General features: G+C 39.9%; 1 protein-coding gene across 4 annotated transcripts in view; it reads left to right on the top strand.

Moving 5' to 3' along the window:
• The window catches only part of LOC310965311 (histone deacetylase 7-like), a 51,618-nt gene that overhangs the window by 11,832 nt on the left and 17,286 nt on the right, over nucleotides 1-22,500 (top strand). For 2 of the 4 annotated variants that reach the window (XM_083938825.1, XM_083938827.1), the window contains exons 2-15: nucleotides 12,508-12,692; nucleotides 13,344-13,416; nucleotides 13,858-13,972; nucleotides 14,370-14,443; nucleotides 15,299-15,412; nucleotides 15,658-15,755; nucleotides 16,121-16,201; nucleotides 16,594-16,747; nucleotides 19,848-20,095; nucleotides 20,350-20,595; nucleotides 20,982-21,180; nucleotides 21,303-21,436; nucleotides 21,660-21,780; nucleotides 21,926-21,975. In XM_083938825.1, the coding sequence (XP_083794951.1) occupies nucleotides 12,508-12,692; nucleotides 13,344-13,416; nucleotides 13,858-13,972; nucleotides 14,370-14,443; nucleotides 15,299-15,412; nucleotides 15,658-15,755; nucleotides 16,121-16,201; nucleotides 16,594-16,747; nucleotides 19,848-20,095; nucleotides 20,350-20,595; nucleotides 20,982-21,180; nucleotides 21,303-21,436; nucleotides 21,660-21,780; nucleotides 21,926-21,975 (1,892 nt within the window). Of the gene's footprint in view, nucleotides 1-10,825; nucleotides 10,918-12,507; nucleotides 12,693-13,343; nucleotides 13,417-13,857; nucleotides 13,973-14,369; nucleotides 14,444-15,298; nucleotides 15,413-15,657; nucleotides 15,756-16,120; nucleotides 16,202-16,593; nucleotides 16,748-19,847; nucleotides 20,096-20,349; nucleotides 20,596-20,981; nucleotides 21,181-21,302; nucleotides 21,437-21,659; nucleotides 21,781-21,925; nucleotides 21,976-22,500 lie in introns of those variants that run through there. The other 2 variants (XM_083938828.1, XM_083938826.1) reach the window with 2 other exon arrangements.

Here is a 22,500-nt window from a genome sequence, read left to right as displayed (position 1 = left end):
CTATAGGTTTTTTTCTATATTTTTGTAGACATTTTGACATTTAAACGTAAGTCACCCCTGTGATACTGTAGTTGGCATCAGTTGCAAGGCTCTGGCTTAACTAAGTTAATACTTGCAAGTCATTTTATTGTTAGTATACAGTTGCACTGCAATGTGGTCCCTATAGCAGTCATTGTTATTTTTACTTGCTGGGGTATGAAGCTTGGTTTCACTGCATTAAGTTCACTGTGTGGTTTAACACATACTGCAGGGAAACAGGTGGAGATGTGTGCAAGTTGTTTTGGTTTTTGAGAGTTGGTTAAGAAAAAGTTTTAAGATTCAGTGAACTCAAAATAAGTAATTTTTCATTGGATGTCTTTCTCTGTTTCATGCCATGGTGAGTACAGGTTTGGAAGTACTGTAGGGTTGCAGTAAAGATTGTTTTCTTATCTATTAAATCAGCCAGTTTTTTTTAGGAAAAACCGATCAGTCATATTTGTTAAGAAAATGTCAAAAAAGAGCAAAATATTCTGATTATACTTTACCTGAGCTGAAGATGATGGATTTAAATTGCTTGCATCATATTCAGTTCATCTATCATATATGACTTTATTGAAAAACTACTGGAAGATTTCTCATTTATTAAAATAGATAATTCTCTATCCATCAATTCCCTAATTAATGGTGATATATTGGTGAAACAGTTGTTTTCATCATCGATTGAGCTGCTTTAATAATCGATTAATTGTTAGCTCTCTAAAATATCAGGAAATAGTGAAGAATACCAGATACATTTCCTAAAACCCAAGCTAATGCCCTAAAACGTCTTATTTTGTCCAATAAAGAGTACAAAAATACTTGGTTTTATTGCTTAAAAATGACTTTAATTGTAAACAATTAATAAATTACTCGCCATAGCTCTAGATGGGACACACATTTACAAATTCAATTCAATTCAATTCAATTCAATTCAGTTTTATTTATAGTGCCAAATTATAACAAAAGTTATCTTAGGACACTTTACCACACTCTATGACTTATTTGTGATTTACATAGACCCAACAATTCCCCCGTTGAGTACGGCTGCAATTAAAACCTTCCCTTTAACAGGCAGGAACGTCAGACAGACCCAGCTCTGTGGAGGACGGACATCTGTCTTGACCGGTTGGGGAGGAAGAAAAGGAGAGAGAAAAGACAGACAGATGGACCGACAGACACGATAATACACAGAATATTAAGAAACAAGCACAGCACAGGTGATAGAATATGAAAATGATAATAATTATGGTGGCAAACATGATCAATGATGAGTAGCGGTAATAACAGCTGCGATACAGCGAGACATACAACTAATGGTGTTTTTATGGCTACAAATTTTATAGTTAATAAGACTAATGACAGTATAAATGACTAATAGTGATAATAGCAACAGGAAGCGTCACACAGGACCATGGCAGCAGTGACCACCACGATCAGCAGAGACCTACAAGACGACAAAGCACAAACAACTCCGGGGTAGAAGCTGAATTTGTAACATGCATTTATGAGACATGGATGATACAGACAGAGAGGAGAGAAGTCAGGCTATCAGGAAAAGTATTATCCTCCGGCAGACTAGGCCTATAGCAGCCTCATTAAGAGAAATTGAATGCCAATAACAACATAGCTAAAGGCTCATAAGCCCTAGCTGTAAGCTTTATCAAAAAGTAAAGTTTTAAGTTAACTCTTAAATATGGGGACAGTGTCTGTATTCTGAATAACATTTGGGAGTTGGTTCCACAGGAGAGGAGCTTGGTAGCTGAAGGCTCTGCCTCCCATTCTACTTTTGGAGACTCTAGGAACGACAAGTAGCCCTGCATTCTCAGAGCGCAGCAATCTAGTCGGGTAATACGGTACTATGAGCTCTTTAAGATACGACGGAGCCTGACCAATAAGAGCTTTGTAGGTAAGGAGAAGGATTTTAAATTCTATTCTAGATTTTACAGGTAGTCAGTGCAAAGAGGCGAATACAAGAGAAATATGTTCTCTTCGATTTTTTTTAGTTGATAAACGAGCTGCAGCATTTTGGACCAACTGGAGACTCTTAACAGACTTATTGGAGCAGCCTGATAATAAGGAGTTGCAGTAGTCCAGCCTAGAAGTAACAAATGCATGGACTAGTTTTTCTACATCTTTCTGAGTCACAATGTTCCTAATTTTCACAATATTACGCAGGTGAAAATATGCAGTCCTTGTTGTTTGTTTTATGTGAGAATCGAAGGACATATCCTGATATAAAATAACACCCAGAATCCTTACTGTGGTGCTGGAGGACAACACAACATCATCCAGAGTAACAATATCTTTAGATATTGAATTTCGGAGACCTTTGGGGCCAAGTACAATGACTTCAGTTTTATCTGAGTTTAACATCAGAAAATTGCAGGTCGTCCAGCTTTTTATTTCCTTAATGCACATTAGAAGTTTATCTAACTGATAGGTTTCTTCTGGTTTGATCGACAAATATAATTCTGTATCATCAGCATAACAATGATAATTTATGGAGTGCTTCCTTATAATATTTCCTAAGGGAAGCATATATAAGGTGAATAAAATCGGTCCAAGGACAGAACCCTGTGGAACTCCGTGACTGACTTTAGTGTGCATGGAGGATTTGTCATTAACATGTACAAACTTAGATCTATCTGATAAATAAGACTTAAACCAGCTCAGTGTGGTTCCTTTAATGCCAATTAGATGCTCCAGTCTCTGTAGCAGGATGTGATGGTCAATAGTGTTGAAGGCTGCACTAAGATCTAGTAAAACAAGTACAGAGACAAGTCCTTTGTCTGAAGCTATTAGAAGGTCGTTATTCATTTTTACCAGTGCTGTCTCAGTGCTATGATTCGCTCTAAATCCTGACTGGAAGCCCTCAAATAACTCATCTCATCTCATCTCATCTCATCTTCATCCACTTATCCGGGGTCGGGTCGCGGGGCAGCAGCTTTAGCAGGGGAACCCCAAACTTCCCTTTCCCGGACCACATTAACCAGCTCTAACTGGGGGATCCTGAAGCGTTCCTGAGTGTGGAGATATAATCTCTCCACCTAGTCCTTGGTCTTCCCCGAGGCCTCCTCCCAGCTGGACGTGCCTGGAACACTTCCCTAGGGAGGCGCCCAGGGGGCATCCTTACTAGATCCCCAAACCACCTCAACTGGCTCCTTTTAACACAAAGGAGCAGCGGCTCTACTCCCAGTTCCTCACGGATGGCTGAACTTCTCACCCTATCACTTAGGGAGACTCCAGCCACCCTCCTCAGAAAATCAATTTCGGCCGCTTGTACCCACGACCTCGTTCTTTCGGTCATGACCCAGCTTTCATGACAATAGGTGAGGGTAAGATGGAAGATTAACAAATAACTCATTATTATGTAAAAAGTCACACAGCTGATTGGCGACTAATTTCTCGAGGAAGGTTAGTTATAGGTCTATAGTTGGCTAGTACCTCTGGATCAAGACTGGGCTTTTTAAGAAGAGGTTTAATTACAGCTTATCTAAAAGACTGTGGTTCATAACCTGCTGATAAAGACATGTTAATCATATTTAGTACAGGAGTGCTAACTAAAGGTAACACTTCTTTAAGTAACCTAGTTGGAATAGAGTCCAGGAGACAAGTAGAGGACTTTGATGCTGAAATAGTAGAGGTTCATTTGTTAAGGTTGACTGTAGAAAAGCAGTCCAAGAATATATCAGTTCATAGAGTTGTTTCTAAGGTTCCTGGATTTGAAGAAAAATTGGTGCCAAGCAAGTTGATTTTGTCTCTTATAGTTATAATTTTGTCATTAAAAAGGTCATGAAGTCGTTACTACTGAGGGTTATAGGAATACATGACTCAATAGAGCTGTGGCTCTCTGTCAGCCTGGCTACAGTGCTGAAAAGAAATCTAGGATTGTTTTTATTCTCCTCTATTAAAGATGAGTAATATGCTGCTCTGGCATTACGGAGGGCCTTCCTATATGTTTTTAGACTTTCTTGACAAACTAAGCGAGATTCCTCCAATTTAGTGGAATGCCATTTACTTTCCAATTTCCTCGATACTTGTTTTAATTCACGGGTTTGTGACTATACCACGTAGCTAACTTCCTTTGTTTTATTTCCTTCTTTTTTAACGGAGCAACAGAGTCAAGGGTTGTTCGTAGTGAGCCTTCAACACTGTCAACAAGGTGATCAATTTCAGAGAAACTAACGTTAGTACAGTAATTTTGAATATAAGGATAAGGCATTAAATTAAATGCAGATGGAATCGCTTCCTTACATTTAGTTATAGCACTATCAGATAAACATCTAGTGTAGAAACTTTTCCCAGAAGTGAGTAGTCCTGTAATATGAATTCAAAAGTTATTAAATAACGGTCTGATAAAATAGGATTCTGTGGAAAGACTATTAAGTCTTTAATTTTCCCACCATATGCCAAAACAAGGTTGAGGGTGTGATTAAAACAGTGAGTAGGTTTATGTACACTCTGACTAAAACCAATCGAATCTAAAAGAGAGATAAACGCGGTACTAAGGCTATTATTATCGACGTCCACGTGAATTTTAAAATCTCCTACAATGATTACTTTATCAGATTTAAGCACTAAATTTGACAGAAACTCTGAGAATTCAAATAGAAATTCAGAGTACGGACCAGGAGCACAGTACACTATAACAAGTATAATTGGCTGCACAGTTTTCCAGGTTGAATGTCAAAGACAAAGAACAAGTCTTTCAAATTAATTATAATTTAGTTCAGGTTTAGGGTTGATTAATTGGCTTAGGTCATAAATAGATGCAACGCCTCCTCCTCGCCCACTGCCTCGAGGAATATGAGTATTAATATGACTGGGAGGAGTGGATTCATTTAGGCTAACATATTCTTCATGACACAGACAGGTGTCAGTCAGAAAGAGTAAATGGTTATCTGATATCAGATCGTTTACTTATACAGCTTTAGATGACAGAGATCTGATGTTTAAATTTCCACATTTTATTTTCTGATTTTGTTGAATTATCGCAGATTTGGTGTTGATTTGTATCAAGTTTTTATGTATAGCTCCTCTTCTGTTAATTTTTGTATACTATACTGAGCTGGAAAGTGCTCCACAGGGAGCGCAACGTCACAAAGTCCTTAATGTCTACAGGTTAATGAATTGATGTCATATAAAGTGTGGTGGATTGCTTCATTTTTTACTTTGCATGATGCACGGTTGACTGACATGACCAGTGGATTAATCACTTATTTAATTGTATTTCACCAGTGGTTCAACCCTATTGAGTAAACACTGATAGAGAAGCTTGCTGGAGAAGTTCCTTTATTGATCGCAGATATGCCTTTATATTTATAACTAGAAACCCAACAAAGGCATATAGTGATCAGGCCATCATCCATTCATATCCATCCTTATCCATCATATCCATTTTGGGTATACCTATGTGCTGCAGGCTAGTAGTGAAAATGAATACCAACCTTTTCCCAGGACAGATAACCTTTAAAAGTCCCCAGTGTTTTCCCCGTGTGAGCCACAGAAGTGCACTGACAATAGGGACAGTGTTCTGGACCGACCAGAGCCCCAGATCACATTTCCTGTTCCTGATTTAAGTTCAGCTCAGCTGACTACTGATACAAGCTGCTCCTCATAAACACAGCAACATGACCATAACGCTGCTTGTGCATCATGCAAGTGTTTGTGTGTGAGAAAGAAAGGGCAGAGGATGGAGGGTATAAGTGAAAACAACAAAGTAAAAAAAAAAAAACCTTATCAAAACTAGCAGTAAAAGCAGGCTAGTACCAGAAGACAGTAACATTATTCTTACTGACTGCAGGATGCATTTGAAACAAAGAAGCCCTTCTGTGTACATAACCTTCTAACCTAGTGTGCAATAACAGATTGTGATACACAGTATACTGCAGACACATGGGTGACTTTAGTAGGAAGTGAGCATGAGAACCTGTGTTCTCAGTAAACTCACCCTTATGCCAGGCGTCAGGTCTTTACATGTAAAAAAAAAAGAAACAAATAAAACTATATAAGCCAGTATTTCTGTATGGGTGGGTGTGTAAAGGCCACATTTACTAATGGCAGGATCATAAAGGAAGAGTGGATGTTCGCAGGTGGAGATGAGTTGCGCAGACCCCTGACCTGAATCACTCACTGTTTCTTTTGAAGTACATAAAGGAAGTCAGCTGGTTTTCCCGTAAGCTCAAACTGTAGCTCATGTATTCATTTGCATAATTGAGGGCAATATTAAGGTAATAATTTGTATGTGTTATGTCTGGATGAGGGTGTGTATTAGCACTAATGTACTGTGTCACCTCTCTTTCTTATGAACGATGAGCACCTGCTTGGTTAATTATAGTACCAATTCCTTTAGCATCAACGCATATTATGTGTGTTCTAAGAGTTAAACTGAGAAAAACTGAGTTTCAGTCTCATGCCAACCTTATGACAGCTTCATGTGCCAAATTTAGCTGTGTTTTCCCCCTCTGAAAAAATGACCCTTTGGACAAAAAATGAAACTATTTCAACAATTGTCGGTCTGTTTTGACATTGAGAAATCAGGCTGGAGAATCACACTAAAGAGCATGCTATTGTGACACTCTCTTATAGACACAACTCCACAGTGAGTTGGCAACCCCTCATCTTTTTCCCGCGCCGCCTCAGGGACACAACATCAAGAGAAGTCTTATAACTGTCTGACCTTTTGGTTGAAGAGAGTGGCAGGGACATCACAAAAATGCACTGCTGACTCTGAGAGAAAGAAATGAAAGACTAGACGATAAAGGAATCTCATATATGCTTGTGCAATTATTGCGTTTACGGTCAAGTGTAGGAAAGTATGGCTTATATTGTAGCATAATAAGTTGTTACTTCATAAGCCTCGTGGAGGAAATAAGGTGTGCGGTATGTTTATTGTAATGGTTAAACAAATGCAAACACATCTCATAATGACATATAGTTAGGCATTTTCTATGTAAGTGTCATGTCACGATTATCCTTATCCAAAATAATTGCTATTCATGATATTATCCCAATAATATCCCCAAAACTTTTAAACTCTTAAAATGGCACTCAAACACACTGGAACCGCTTAACCATACATTTTGTTAAGAATTTTTTTTTCATCACAGATAGGACACATGTTTTTTAGTGACCAGAAAAACATAATCATAATCATGAATGTTAATGTCCCCCTGATATAAAATTGTAATTGAAAAAAGTGTTAGTATAGTAAGTAAGTCATAAAAAATCATAGCAAAATTAACTTGCAGCAACAACAGACAGCGTATTAAATGATCAAACTTGCATTTGTTGTGGGTGATAAATACATACACGCAAAGTAAACTGTACGTGCAACAAACTCTTCACTTTCTACGTCTTTTTAAACTTCACTGAAAAATACATAATTATTCATAACTTTATGTCAAACATACTTCAAAATGAAGAAAACCATGTAAGTACTGCAATTTCCTATCACATAATATACAGGTATGCCAAAACTTGGATAAGCCAAAACCATTGGCTCACTCATAGTGGTCGGCTATAGTTCACTCTGGCTGGCTTATATATACAGTACATACATACTGTATGAGGCTGAAGTTATTGACAGCCACTTGCACACACGCCTTACATATACAGAAGCATGTGTGAGCAATTGGGAATGCTATTAATACACTTATAAGCACACACACACATGCCACACACTCATAAATACAAGTGGTGTGATGCTATTAATATGTTGAGAAACAGCAATGCAACTCAAGGTCCTAAAACACGTGCACTTGCCTGATTACAGACAATAACACAAGTGTTTACTGACAGGTGACACTAAAAATAAACCGGCATGGTTACATTTACTGAAACTTGTACAAAGAGCGACAGTGTTCCTTCAAAAGAAACAAATGGGGACTTTTAATACACTGGAACCAACACACGCCAGCACCGATGCGCCGATACACGTGTACACTTGCCCTCAACTGTCGCACAAGCAGATCCTACTTATGCAAACACAAAGACCTGCTGTGTACACTCAAAAGAAACAACTGCAATCTATTAATATCTTGGCGCGTATAGGATGGACACACAAGCATACACACATGGATGCACACATACGGAGATTGATACTCCAGCTGCTCGGAAGCAGAGGGACAGAATGTCCCCAACAGCTGTGGATTCCTCTGAGCGTAAGGACGGGGGAGGGACGGAGAAAAGGATAGAGAGATACTGGTGGTGGGCTGGGGGCAACGGGTGAAGATGGTCTGCAAGGAGGAGTAGCTGGCATAAATTTGCTAGTGTGTGTGTGTGTTCGGTGGGTGTTGATACAGAGCCCAGTTTCAGCCTGATTATAAATATAATGAATTTACACTCCGCACACGTTGGAATCTTACTAGGAACAATATTAATAGTATTTGGTTATAGTTCACATAGTTGACATTTCATCTCTGAGCTGCTGCTCTTTCTGCTTTGTTGCTCATCTAACCAGGCACAAACCTCGAGCTCGCTGCCTGTGTTTATCTATACGAATACTAGCTAGCACTTAAGCTGATGTGTGACTTCCAGATGTAACTTCATCCAATACCACTGTGGAGTCACTCCAACAATAAACAAAGGTCATTTTAGAGCCACAGTGTGGATATAAATACTGCTGAAGGACATCTGTAAGTGTAGCTGCAGAAAGGAGCCAATGAAGCCATTCAACCAAAATAGCAGCTTCTGCTTGCCTAAATGAACCAAGAGGATGTTATGGTGCAGACTAACTTTAGAAACAGGAAGTCACTGTTTCTGTGTGTGTGTGTTTGCGTGTGTGTGTGTGTGTGTGTGTGTGTGTGTGTGTGTGTGTGTGTGTGTGTGTGTGTGTGTGTGTGTCAGTGCTTCAGTTTGTTGCTACAGAAGGCACACAGAAAGAGGATGATGGTTGTGAAACAAGTATGCTATTACAGAAACCAGAAGTTTGTCTCCTGCCTATTTTTAGCACTGCGACGCTCAAATAAAAGAGACATAAGCACGCACGCAGATCTTATCTAGATGCAGTTCTCCTTATTTTTAAAACAAGATTTTCTTGTATAAATACGATTTCTTTTTAGTTTTTTTACAGAACAACTGATGAATAGAAGACCGATGGAAAACAAGTTAGTCTTAAAATACCTGTATAATAGCATCGCTTTTGAAAAAAGGTGATGTTGAAACAAGTGCAAACTGTAAATGTTCTCCTGTCGTGAAGTCTTAGTGAGCTGGTAGGAGGCAACCATCAGCTTTTGTAAAGCTTTCAGGTTCAGGGTGAAAGAAACCTCACTTCACTGTTTAGTTGGCCCTTTGAATGCATCATGTGGTGACTGAGCTGGTTTTATGTCCAGCCATGAGTCACGCTGTAAGTCTGCCTAAAGTAACAGCTTCAGTGTCAGTACAAAAACTCAGCCAAACACGTTTTTGTGGAAGAGAGTCCTTTCCTTTAAAGCTGCAGAAAGATAATGAAAATTTCACTGAGCGTAGGCCATGTGCAAGTTTATCATTCATTGCGAAAGTGATGCCTCTCCCTGACCAATTCACGGTCTGCAGTGTTTTAACTCCACCTTTTGTGAAAACAATTTTTTGATTCATCATTTATACTTTCCTACATTTATATTCCCATGACACTTATAGTATCTATTCAGCTGAGTAGAGTTGTACCATGCAGCAGGAATGTGGCAATACAGTTGCATTGTATAAAGTGAGTATAATTTAGACACTGTATGTATGGTTGTTGCAGCCTGGTCTTTGCTGTATTTTCAGGGTAAAAATATACCGCAGGTGTTTCTTTTCTGTTTAGATGAGAAGTACGACTTCCTGATCATTTCCTTTCTCTCAGGGGAGCTGACTTCTGTGTGTGTGTGTTTGTGTGTGTGTGTGTGTGTGTGTGTGTGTGTGTGTGTGTGTGTGTGTGTGTGTGTGTGTGTGTGTGTGTGTGTGTGTGTGTGTGTGTGTGTGTGTGTGTGTGTGTGTGTGTGTGTGTGTGTGTGTGTGTGTGTGAGAGAGAGAGAGAGAGAGAGAGAGAGAGAGAGTAGAGAGAGAAAGAGAGAGAGAGAGAGATATTTGAGTCCCCACCACCACTAATACCACAGTCCCGCTACTCCAGTGATTGTCTGATTTTCTTTGAAAACACGCAGACATTCTTCTGGTAATGCATACTGTTCTGTTGCAACAGGTATTTCCTGTTGCACATTTTACTTTTTTTTAATTACAGTGAAAATGCATCCGAAGCTTTAACAAAACAAGCCTAGTCGACTTCAACACTGACATATTGTTGTGCAGACATAAACCAGCTGAAAGTAGGACAGGTTCAAATATTTCAGAGTTTTGTCTGACATGTCCTGGCTTCCTTGAGTTACCTGGAAAGGTTGGATTCCAGTGACGCAAGAAGTGTTTTTCTTGCAGGCATCATTTTTACATGAGGCTTATCTACCTCTCTGTCTCTATGATGAACTTTACAAATGCACGCATCAAAGTTTTAGTTTTCACACAAACTAGATTTCTGTTTGTCTCCGTTACACATGCAGACACATGGCAGTCCCCTCGAACACACAGTGTTGTTATTATTAATTCAGTATTTGATTATCAAGCAGGACAACAGAACTGAAACCACTTGGCTTAAACTGTACGATATTATCTGCACTGTAAATAGTCCTGGTCTTATTAACTCCCCGCCTTTTTTTTCATGTTAAGCTGTGTGTAAATCTAACTTGACCTGCAGTAATAAGAGCGTGGGAGTGTTTCCTACTTAAGTGGAATTCTGTCAACACGAAACGCCTTTACAGACATGATTACTTCTCTCTGACTCAGTCTTGCTGTTGGCAATGAGGGCCAAATAACGCTGCCTTGGTCTGTACGACTTACTGTACGGCTCATACAGGAGGATAGTTCAGTGGGACTTGTGTGCATATTAAGGTTTGTGTTGAGCTGGAGATTTTTTAGCCTTACTGCTGAAAGTTGGATCTTATCTCTCATGATCATATGTTATCTCCGTTTTTAAGGCAATGCAGCATTTTTACTGGAGCTACTGTTGATTCTAATAGTAAACATTTATGACCAAGCCATGAAAACGCTGGGTTTAATTCTAGCGACACAATCTACTTGACTTCTTTGTGTTATAATAGTATTTCTTTTTTCAGAGTGTACTCGGTTTGATTATTGTAATCTTCTATTTGTTAACTCCTGGATAACTCCCCAAACAAGTGAATATCTACAATGCAAGTATGTTTTTCTGAGATACTGTTATGTGAGAGATAGAGTCTTTGTTGTTACCGTGCCACAGTTCATAATATAATTCAGCAGGGATGCCAGTAAAGAAATGTTCACTTAACAGGAATTATGTGAGTAATGTTGAGTAATATTTTGGGTTGCAGTCATTCAGGCGTATGGGTTCAGTAAATTTCCATGTCCTTCCCTCCCTCCCGCTGTCCCTCTACCCCAGAGGGAGCAAGGTGTCTCCTTCCACGCTGTATCTGTCTAAGCTTTTGTATCGGTACCGAAACATTCCTCACCATGTTTATTGGTTTCAGGTGTCAATTGCCTTGACACATGAAAACAGTATCAAGTTATCTGTGAGCTTGCATGTTTTTGTCTTGTTGTTATGATCCATCACAATCCAAGAAAACGTATGGCTGTTGTTTTCTCACTACCAATTATTATTAGCCTTCTGTTTTATGTTTTATAGGTCATCACATCAGACCCATATTGTGCCATGCATGCTAGAGTTAAATCATTCAAGGTGGAAAAAAGTAAGGTCGCTAAAACATATTTACAGTGGCCTTTGGATTGCATGAATGGATCAAACACTTTTCACACTCTCGTGCACCTATAAAAAGACATCTGTGTTTCGTTAGGACACTGATACTTGGTTCAATTGTCTCACTCATGCTAAACTTAGCTTTTTTATTTCTTTCATTTTTAGTAAAACCTGGAAAGGAGATGACAGATTAATATACCTGACTCAAATGCCTCGACCACACAGTGTTCAAATCCAACTCCCCACCCTGTTTCCTTCATTCTTTCTTTCTTTTGTGCCCCTCCAACCACAACACACAAAACACCCCTCTCTTTTGCTTTCCTGAATGCAGTATTGGACAATGGCCAGTTCACTTGAGGCAGGAAGACTTGAATGAAATGAAATATGACTGGTGAATGTGCTGGGTTCAAGTACAAGTACACATCTGGACATATACTTATGCCAAATAAACTGAGTGCACTCTTGATCATGTTTATGTAAAGCACAATAAGTAAATGACACTCAGACTCTTTGTGTGAATATCTGTGAAAAACATACTTGTGTTATCTCATCTAAGATATTTGTACTACGTTTGATACATATTATTGTTCTATGATGATGTTATATAGTTGACCAGCATGAAGGACATTGAAAAATAGTAACATAAGGAAAGTAACAGATACAAATAATTGTCGCCCCACATTAACATCCATAGACAGTATTACTCAACAAATTAATGCATTATTTTCTCCCTCTGTGTCCTTCTGTAGTAGATGTGATAATCAGCAATCAGGTTTCATTATCCATACATGGGGATCAGCCCATGGACCTAAGTGTGACCCAGAGGTTGTTACATCCAGACCTAGATTCGGCCATGCTGGCCCCTCGCCCTCCCTTCTTCCTGGGACCCCTCACGTCTCAGCATTGCTCCCAGTTTTCCCAGCAGCACTTGCAGGTAAGGACAAACTTGTGTGTCAGGAGGAAAACATTCTTGAGCCAGCATAGGTGGAGAGAGTGACAAAGGAAAGCTTCAGCAGCACCAACCATAACCAGCAGCAGTGTGAATATAGTTTAAAAAAAAGAACCTTAATATTTCTGTCATCAGTATTCAGCACATAAACAAAGATTTAATATTGCGGAATATGCTCATGAACTTCTGACCTACCTCAGGTCTTGCCACATCTGGCAACATTAATCACCACATCAGCATTTTATTTGGGTGAGGGTGAGATGCACAGAGTGAAAGGCAGATGGACCTCCTGTCACATCAACCACAAGAACAAGCCAGCTGCTCTTGCCACGCATCTTTACACAGGTTGATGAATGCTCGGCAGAAATGAATAAGAAGCAGGTCAGGTTATTGTAAACAGACCACATTCTCAACATTAGATTCTGATAGATGCTGATCTTAGATCAGCTGGGTGGTGCACCTCTGCACCTCTAGTGTTATATTTATTTACCTAAACATGAAGTCTTATTTAACATGCAAATCTAGAGGCTATATTCACTTATGTAGAGATGTGGCAGTGCATATCTCACATCCACAGTCCAAGCAGATTAAACTGGTCAGGTCAGTGTTGATATCCCTTCATTTCTCTCTTCTCAGTATAACATTGATCAAAGGGAGATGGAACAGGAGAAAAGAGAACAGCTGACACGAAAGAGAAAAAATGAGCAGAGTGAGTATCACATAATTGAATGTATTTCTCCTTACTTGAATGTGCTTTCATAGGCTCTCTGAAAGAACATTTGGCTGTTGACGTGTTCTTCATCTGAGTCATAGCCCACTGTATGTTTCAATGAAAAAGAAGGGGATTTCCACCAGTGCTGTAATGTATTCTCAGATTCCCAGGAAATTTTTACAATCAAACACACTTGTTTCAGGAAACACTTTGCTGTTTTTAATTTTTTAGCATGTAGAGGAAATGAAGAGAGCACAGAGGAAAGTGACAAATATACAGGATCCTACTTCAGAAGAATCCTGGCTTTCTTTTGATGCTATAGTTATATACAGTACTTTGAGGAAACTATTTACACTTCTCTATCAAAATGTTTTTCGTTATTTTATATTATCAGCCCCTCTGTCTTTTTTCTGATAAAGTGATTTTATCAACTGGTAGGTGCTGTAGCAAGTCCTCTGGTGAGGCAGAAACTTCGGGAACACATAATTATGAAGAGCCAGCCTACCCATGACAGGGTCACTCCCAACCACAACAGTCCTACACCAGGATACAGGTGAGAGAGACACACAGACAGTGATTTTCTTCCAAGTAGAGGTTAGAATGTGTGAGCTGCAAACAAAGCCAAGGTTTCACGAAAAATACATCATTAGCAATCAAATTGAATTGAATTTTATCGTGGTAAAGAATCCCTCTTCCTTTTCTGGCTTTATAAAATACAAGAATATTAAAAATAACAAGAATGTTATAACAAGAGATTTATATACTGTATATATATATATATATATATATATATATATATATATGTGTGTGTGTGTGTGTGTGTATGTATATATATATGTACGTATATATATAAACTGCTTTACTCATGAATGGGTGTCAAGATATATCTTGACACCCATTCATGAGTAAAGCAGTTTATCCATTTATCCAAATTTTTTTTTGATACCTAGGCAACCTGTTCCCGACATGTCCCCTAAGTCTCAGACTACAGCCGGTGACCAGCATAAAGGCCTGCGCAGGACAGGTGAGACACCTCTAGATGTTCTTGTCTTTGATGAGGGTTCCCACCCTGAGGTCAAAGCCAGGAAGGTCACTGGTGATTTTCCATTTCAGGTCTGTTGCGCTCTGTGTAATTTGAGTTCGACTCAAAGTCCTCTGACTACATAGCTCAGTGGGATATTTTGTTGAGTGTGATACCTTTCAGTGTCTCAGCAAACTGTCATAACGTTACATTTTCTGGACAAGAAAATGATAAAGTGAGTGAGTGAGTGAGTGAATGAATGTACAGGAGTGTCCTTTCCAGTGAGACGAGGGAAACTCATTAAGCACCAGGCCTGCAGAGCCAGAGAGAGAACAAACAGTCATTAAAAACAACAGCCAGACACAAAGACCAAAGCAAGTTACATAAGTTTAGAGAAGGTATTTGTAAAATGAACCGCGTGAGAGTCCGGAGCAGGTCTACCTCACCATGTGAATGAGAGTGGGAGTGGTTTTTTCTTCCTGTACATCTCTGCAAGTACACAGACATTATTTATTTGTGTTGCCGTAGAACCCTTAGGTGCCAGCACACACACACACACACACACACACACACACCCACACCCTCCTGCGACAACTAAAGCTGCCTTTAATCTGCCCGGCCAATGTAAACATGGGACTTTTTATACTATAGGCCAGGGTTGAGATTTTTGCTTGGTTAAGCTGTGCTGCTGCTTTGTTACGTAAATTTAGTGCCCCCTTACAGTATGCTAATGTAAAAGATGAATGAAAATGAGTGCATGTATATTCATTGTGTGTGTGTGTGTGTGTGTGTGTGTGTGTGTGTGTGTGTGTGTGTGTGTGTGTGTGTGTGTGTGTGTGTGTGTGTGTGTGTGTGCAGTCTCTGAGCCCACTCTGAAGTGGAAGTTAAAGAAGCTCATCAGCACAAGACCAACCCCACTGCAGCGTAAGATCAGTGCCCCTCCCGATGTCAAGCGCAGGACAGAAACTCTGGGTAGAGTATCTTCAATTAGTTGAAACACTCTCATGATCTTCTGTTTTATTTGCACTGCTCTTTTAGCTATTTCAAGTTAATGCTAGTTGATATTCCATTTCTTTTTCTGTTACTGTCGTGTTATTTCAACACATACTGTACTGACTTTGAATAATTTTCTAATTGGACTTTTAGACTGAATTGGACTGCATCTTTTGGTGCTGTATGAACACACTGTTCTGACGTGTTTCAATTTTGTCACGCAGACTCCTCCCCCAGCAGCAGCAGCACCCCAGCATCAGGGTGCAGTTCACCAAACGACAGCCTCCATTCCGATAATGGGCATCTCCCACTGACTCATGAGGTGAACCCTTCTTTTGGATTTATTCTTATCCACATTAGCACAAAATGAGTGTATGCACCTTTGTTTAATCTTTTCATTACGGATGAATTCATGAAATGTTTAATTAGTTAAAACATATAGTCCTGGTCTGGTAATGTCATCTCAGCTTAAAGGACAACCACCAAAAGTTCAATGTTAATAGAGTGTGACCATCAGTATTTAACACATAAGTCTTGTATAATAACTTTTTAATAGAATCACAATGTATCACCCATGTGAAAGTTTATATATGCACTAAGGAGAGAAGTTAAATTAACTTCATTATGTAAATCTGTGTTTTTTTTGTTGGAAGATGTGATCATTTGTACTATTTCTGTCTCATTCAGGCACGGAGGTTGCTGGCCCATTTCACCTTGCCTTCCAACCCCACTGCCAGGCCGAACATCACTGCTGGACTTCCTGCACAGGTGAGAAACGATACCTTCAACGTTTCCCAAACCATTTTATTTCACAAAAAAATTACAGATCAAATGGATGCACATTCATGCTATGAATGTATGTGTCGAAGACTTAATGTCTAAAATAGTGTCTGCACACTTGAACACTTATAGAAACATGTGGTGTACTCAGGCTTTCACTTCCCTCTAGATGTCTGTTTGGCTTTCATATCTTGTGAATCAGTCATGTGGTAGTTTACTCGCTTACTAACATGTGTGTCTCTATATTGCAAACATTCCATTTGCATTAACCCTTCAATTTGCCAATTTGTTTAGAAAGCTGAGAACATGGCAAGTGCTTCCCTAATGACCACTCTGGTGTTTCTTCCCATCATTTTTCCTCTCCTTACCTCTCTCCGCAGGCTGACCAGCGAGTAGCCAGGCCGTCTGCAGTATCTGCTCTGCATCAGGTCTACCTGCCTCTGGAAGGACACAGTCCTGCTCTGGCCCAGCACCTGCAGCCTGTGTTCATACTGGATCCACACACTGGACTGGTGCATTCTCAGCTTGTCTCTCGTGAGTTGTACAGCATAAACAGAAAAACCTTAATATGCACATATACAGAAGACATGCATTTGTGACAACACAAAAGACTGTGTATACACCTTCGATGGAAGATCTGCCCTTTCTGCAGTCAAAGGGATAGTGGCATTTGTTAGAGATGATGAAAATTCGATAGTATGCCACTTTTCTGAAAAGAAATCTACCATGAACGATGACTTCTTGGAGTTCATGCAAGGCATCTGAGATAACCATTATGATGAGCTGGCACTACTAGAAGGGGTATAGGGAAGCCTGATGCCTCCTTTTGGGTTGCTCTGTTCAAAAGCGTGTCACTAAATTATTTCCTGATTCCATTCTCAACAGCAAATCTTCTGGGTGTCCTAATCAGGTTAAGGGAGGAACTTGTCAGCACAAATATTTTACCGTTTCTTGGTTCTAGAAGAAAACAGGGATTTCAAGGGAGCTTGTCCCTCAAGGATGCTAATTGGGACACACCTCTCCCCGCAGAGGAACTCTTAAAAATGCAGAGATGGTAGGACACAGAACAGGAGCTCAACAGATTCAATGTTACTCTTCAAAATTCACTTCAAAAAGCAACACACTGAACCGGTTAAGGCAATTTCTGCTCTTGTGTACCTTAAAGCAATAACTGCGGAGGGTCCTACCAAGGTCAGATTTACTCCAAGGTTTTGTACTTGTACTCAACAAATTGGCACATCTGGCATATACAGTAACAAAAGGTGCTATCCATGCAAGTGGTTAATTGATAGAGGATGGAAAGAGAGTTGTCGCCAGCCTTATCTATAAATGTGTGGTGTATAGGAAACTACATGGCAGAGTTATATCATTGGAGGAGTACAAGTTTTAGGCACATTCTGCCAAAGTGGCACAGAGAAGCAAAAACAGAAGTGGTATTGAAAACAGGCAAATCTTAAAGAATGCAATGTCTTGTTGATAAAAGGCTAGTTACTCTGTATAAATAAGGTTTTTCCAAGCTAGGATAGTTTAGTAAGGAAAGGTGACCTCCCACCAACCTCCCAGGACTTACCTCAGACCTGTTTCTGGATGCCAAACATAGGTACATAGGAACTGGTGGGAAGTGTGGTGGAACATTAACATAAAAGATCAAGGGACTATGGGTTTTTATTTTGTTCTCTGTAATCAGGGAGTTATAAAACTCATGCAGGAAGTTTTTAACCGTGTTTGTTTGTTGCACACGTTTCAAGTTTTTATCCGGCTGTTAAGTCGCGACGTAGCACCCTTTCAAAATATGATTTCCAGGTCCAAGCCGATCCAAGCCTCATATTTCTATAATGCAGCAGTGGTGTGTTCCCCATTATTTGAACAGATCTGAGTTTTAAAAACATAACGTAATTGTCATTTTACTTATTTTTTATCAATGAAAAAGTTGTCTAACTGACGTTAGAGGTAATCGTAGCTGTTCACATGTTCGGCCGTTGTGTCTTTTGTTTCAATGGAACGTTTGGACCCGGAAATCGTATTTTGAAAGGGTGTTACGTCAGACTTAACAGCCGGATAGCCATCCTTCATCTGTTGTCTTCTCGTGTCAGTGGCAGTAAGTACATTTTGTTTAGAAACATTTTGATTCATTTTTTATGTATATATTCAAAATGTATTATTGCTATATTTACATTTGTAGTGGAACGTTCAATTGCTTACCTGTAAGAAAAACATTACCAAGACCCATTAACCATTGACCCTTTCCATAGACACCCATTTTTTATAGGTGTTAAGGGTGGGGGAAAGATCAGTTCAGGGGCAGATAGCAGGTCAACAGTAGATATCACATAGAAGTAGTGTACATCATCTGAAAGCTGATTAATATAAGAAGCAGCTCAGCACTGTGTGTTAAGGTTTTCTCAGAAATAAAAAAAAAAGAATGACCATTCTCATGCTAACTAATATCTCAAGTTGTTGCAGCATTTCTTTGGTTTGTTACACAGATTTGGTGGGAATTGATAAAAGATAGTCCCTCCAAAGTACTACATAAAGACACCCAGACGTTAAGGACCACCATAGAAAAACCCATGCTGTGATTTGGGATCAAATAATTTTTACTTTTAGAGATTTCTGTAAGAATTGCATTTTTCTGTGATTGAATGGTGAGTATTTCTGTTCTGGAAACTGCTCAGAACCCCCCTTATTGTCAGTATACCTAGAATAGCCATACCCTTTCTCATGTCCTAGGTCTCTAGTTTCTGGTTGTAAAGTTTCATGAGGCTGTGATTATCTTAGAGCTCATTTTATACAGTGAGGTCAAGTTTCCAAAAAAATGCTGTCATTACAATGAAATGGCTACTATGGGGACTAACATCATCACACATGGATACAATAGCTCATTGAATCCATAAGAGTCACAGTTTTCCAGATATACCCATTTTATGTAATATTAAGACGGTTGACCATGACTATGGACCCCAGTATAAAGAAATGTTCAAATACAAACATAACATATTTGTACTGCATTAGAAAAAATGATGTTTTTTGTCCCGAACTGTCTGGGAATATCATAAAGTCGGCATGTCTGTAAAGGGGAGACTCATGGGCACCCATAGAACCCATAATTGTATCTTGAGGACAGAGGTAAAGGGACCCCTTTGAAAATGGACGTGCCAGTTTTCCCTTGCCAAAATTTGTCTAATTTCTAGTCTTGGATCTAGTTTCACAGTTTCTTCTGTCTTGTGCTACATGTCTTTTGCCTGAATATTATAATATCAATAGCACAAGGGTGCCCTCTACTGGGCACTTGATGGGGATGCAGTTTTACAAACAATACAGAAATATGCTGTAAATTCATGAAACATTATCATTATGGTGTTATCATTATAGAGCTACGGCATATTTCACTCTGTTCTTCACTTTCTATTCCTTTGCAGATATGAATAATATCTATATTGTTATAATGCCACATTTTTATCAACTGTCTTCTTCTTTCTTCTCCATTCATCTCCCCATTTTAGTTCACTGTGTTTGTCGCCATACATTGTGCTTCTTTATTTTTCTCCCCTCTATATACCCTTACCCCTCTGCCTCCTCTTGTTCTGTTTGTGTCCATATTTCATCATTTCCCTCTCTCTCCTTCACTTTGCAGTTCATGGTTTGACCTCCATTCATCTGCAGCAACAGCAGCAGCAGCAGCCTCACCTGTCCTCCCCGACCAGAAGGGAGGGCGTAGTTACCCTGCCCTCCCACAGACCTCTGGAGCGAACACGCTCAGAGCCTCCGCCCTACAGCCACTCACCCCTTACTCTGCATGCCAGCCGTCATTCACAACAGCTGCCCCAGCAATACTACAAGAGCGGACTGGACAGGTTCAAACAGAATACACACCTTTGCAAGGTGAGAGGAGGCAGGCGTGAATACAAGCATGTTGCATAAACACAAACAATCTAATACTGGTAGCAGTAAATATTAATTTATTCCGTGGAGTGTTTGTGTGGACTTGTGGATGGATTTCCCTTAAAACTTTTTTTTTTTTTTTTTGAATAAATACAGAAAATCATTTGTTATTATTAGTTGTAGAGAAATCCATGTAAGAGAGAGCATTAGCAGCCTTAATATCTGTTAACTGTAAAACCTATACCTTATATTAGCTGACAAGCAAGACCATTGAGAAGCCTCGTCTGACACAGATCCCATCGGAGGACATGGACCTGGAGGAGATTGGATCAGGATCAGGTTCGGGGCCCGGGTCTGTGTGTGAATCCGAACCAGGCTCTATATGTGAGGACAGCTACCGCAGGAGACAGAGCACCGCTAGCACAGACTCAGTTTACGACACAGAGTCCACTACCTCCTCACGGGACAGCTTGAACGAGCCCTCACATTCACTCAGTCAGGTAGGGATATAAACTCACATCTGCACACCTGCAGAGATTTAACAGAAAAGGTTTTTCCTTTGACTTATGATAAAGGAAAAAATAAATAGTTTAAAATGTGCATCCCTAGTGCTTAAGTACATGTTTTTGACATCAGAGGGCGCTGTAGCTTTATTTATACAAGATGAAAAAAGTAAGAGTTACAGTATTGTGGAAGCATGCTTGGCAGTGCTCTATTTTCTTTATCAGTTGCTTGTTTTTCGACAGTAGTTGCAATGTACTGAAGAGAGGCATCAAATTATGAGTATGCTAAAGTTTACTCCAGTTAGTCTTTGCCATGCGCTGCTGCTGTTAAATGTGTCATCTTTCCCTTTTCTCCTCTTCAACCACTGCCCTGGGAACCACAGAGGCAGGTGATCCTTAGATCAGGTCTCCAGCTGGACCCCCAGAGTGTGCCTGCCCTGATTTGGCCTCATCAGCCTCTAGTTCGGACCCAGTCCTCTCCAGCTTCCACTTCCCTGCCTCCTCCTCCACATCCAACCACAACCATACCATCCATGTCACTGTCCAGCCCTGCAGCAGACGTCCAGCTAAGCTTCACCACAGGTGAGGGATGCTTTTTTTGACCAGGAAAAGGTGTAAAGAAGCTATAAATTTAATGCACAAGGAAGAAAAAAGGGGTTTTGATGTGTGTTTGCATGTGTGTATGCGTATCTATGCGTATCTAGGTCTGGTTTATGACGCTCAGATGCAGAAGCACCAGTGTACCTGTGGGGACAACAGCCGCCACCCTGAGCATGCTGGGAGGGTCCAGAGCATCTGGTCCAGACTGCATGAGAGAGGTCTCAGGAGTCAGTGTGAGGTATGACACACACACACACACACACACACACACAAACACACACACACACACACCACTACACACAGTGGTAGATCCCAATCTCCAGAGTCAGTATTAAATACTTATATATTTGTGTCTGTGTGTGTGTGTGTGTGTGTGTGTGTGTGTGTGTGTGTGTGTGTGTGTGTGTGTGTGTGTGTGTGTGTGTGTGTGTGTGTGTGTGTGTGTGTGTGTGTGTATGTAGCGCATCCGAAGCAGGAAGGCCACTCTAGAAGAGCTGCAGTCAGTCCATTCAGAGAAACATGTGCTTCTGTTCGGCACCAACCCGCTCAACCGCCTCAAACTGGACAATCGCAAGCTGGCTGGTAATATCAAAAATAATAATGAAAAAATATTAATAATACTGTCATAATGATGATAATAATAATAATAATAATGATAATAATAAGAAGAAGAAGAGGAAGAAGAATAAAAACATCAATGTTGAATGAAAATAATAATCTCTTTCAGGAATCTCGTCTCAACGGATTTTTGTGATGTTACCATGTGGAGGAGTTGGGGTGAGTGCCACATGCACACACATCGTAGACCCCTTAAAAAACAAGTCATGTGGGAATCTTTCCACTTATCTCAATGCGTACAGCAAACATCGCATGGCTGATTGTGCCTCATTACACAATTAAACTAATATTACCACAAATTGCTAATGCTATTGTTTTTGGCTAAGATAACTTTGAAACCCAATCAGAAATCAAAAGCTATACTAAGGTAGATGTGGAAGAGAGAGAGAAGAAGAAGGGAAGAAAAAGGAGACACATAGAGACCCTAGCTTGGAGGGGTGCGTGCCAGTGAAACTGGATTTTATTTAGAGGGAATGGGTGTTGGCAAACAGGGAATGCTAACACAGAAGATAACGCAGAAGTTTGAAGTTCGCTCTCACTCAAAAATGTGTTCGTATTTGTATGTCTGACACTTACTATACTGACAACTACCACATTTCTCTTCTGAAGGGGGCGATGTCTCCTTAGATTCAAACGTATGCAAAAGCTAGAAAATAAACCAAACCTCTAGCGTAGTAACAAGCT

Source organism: Echiichthys vipera (genome assembly GCF_963691815.1).
Source record: "Echiichthys vipera genome assembly, chromosome: X".
In the NCBI taxonomy this organism is placed as follows: domain Eukaryota; kingdom Metazoa; phylum Chordata; class Actinopteri; order Perciformes; family Trachinidae; genus Echiichthys; species Echiichthys vipera.
Note: the sequence above shows the minus strand (reverse complement) of the source record. Positions and strands in the feature narration are given on the sequence as shown.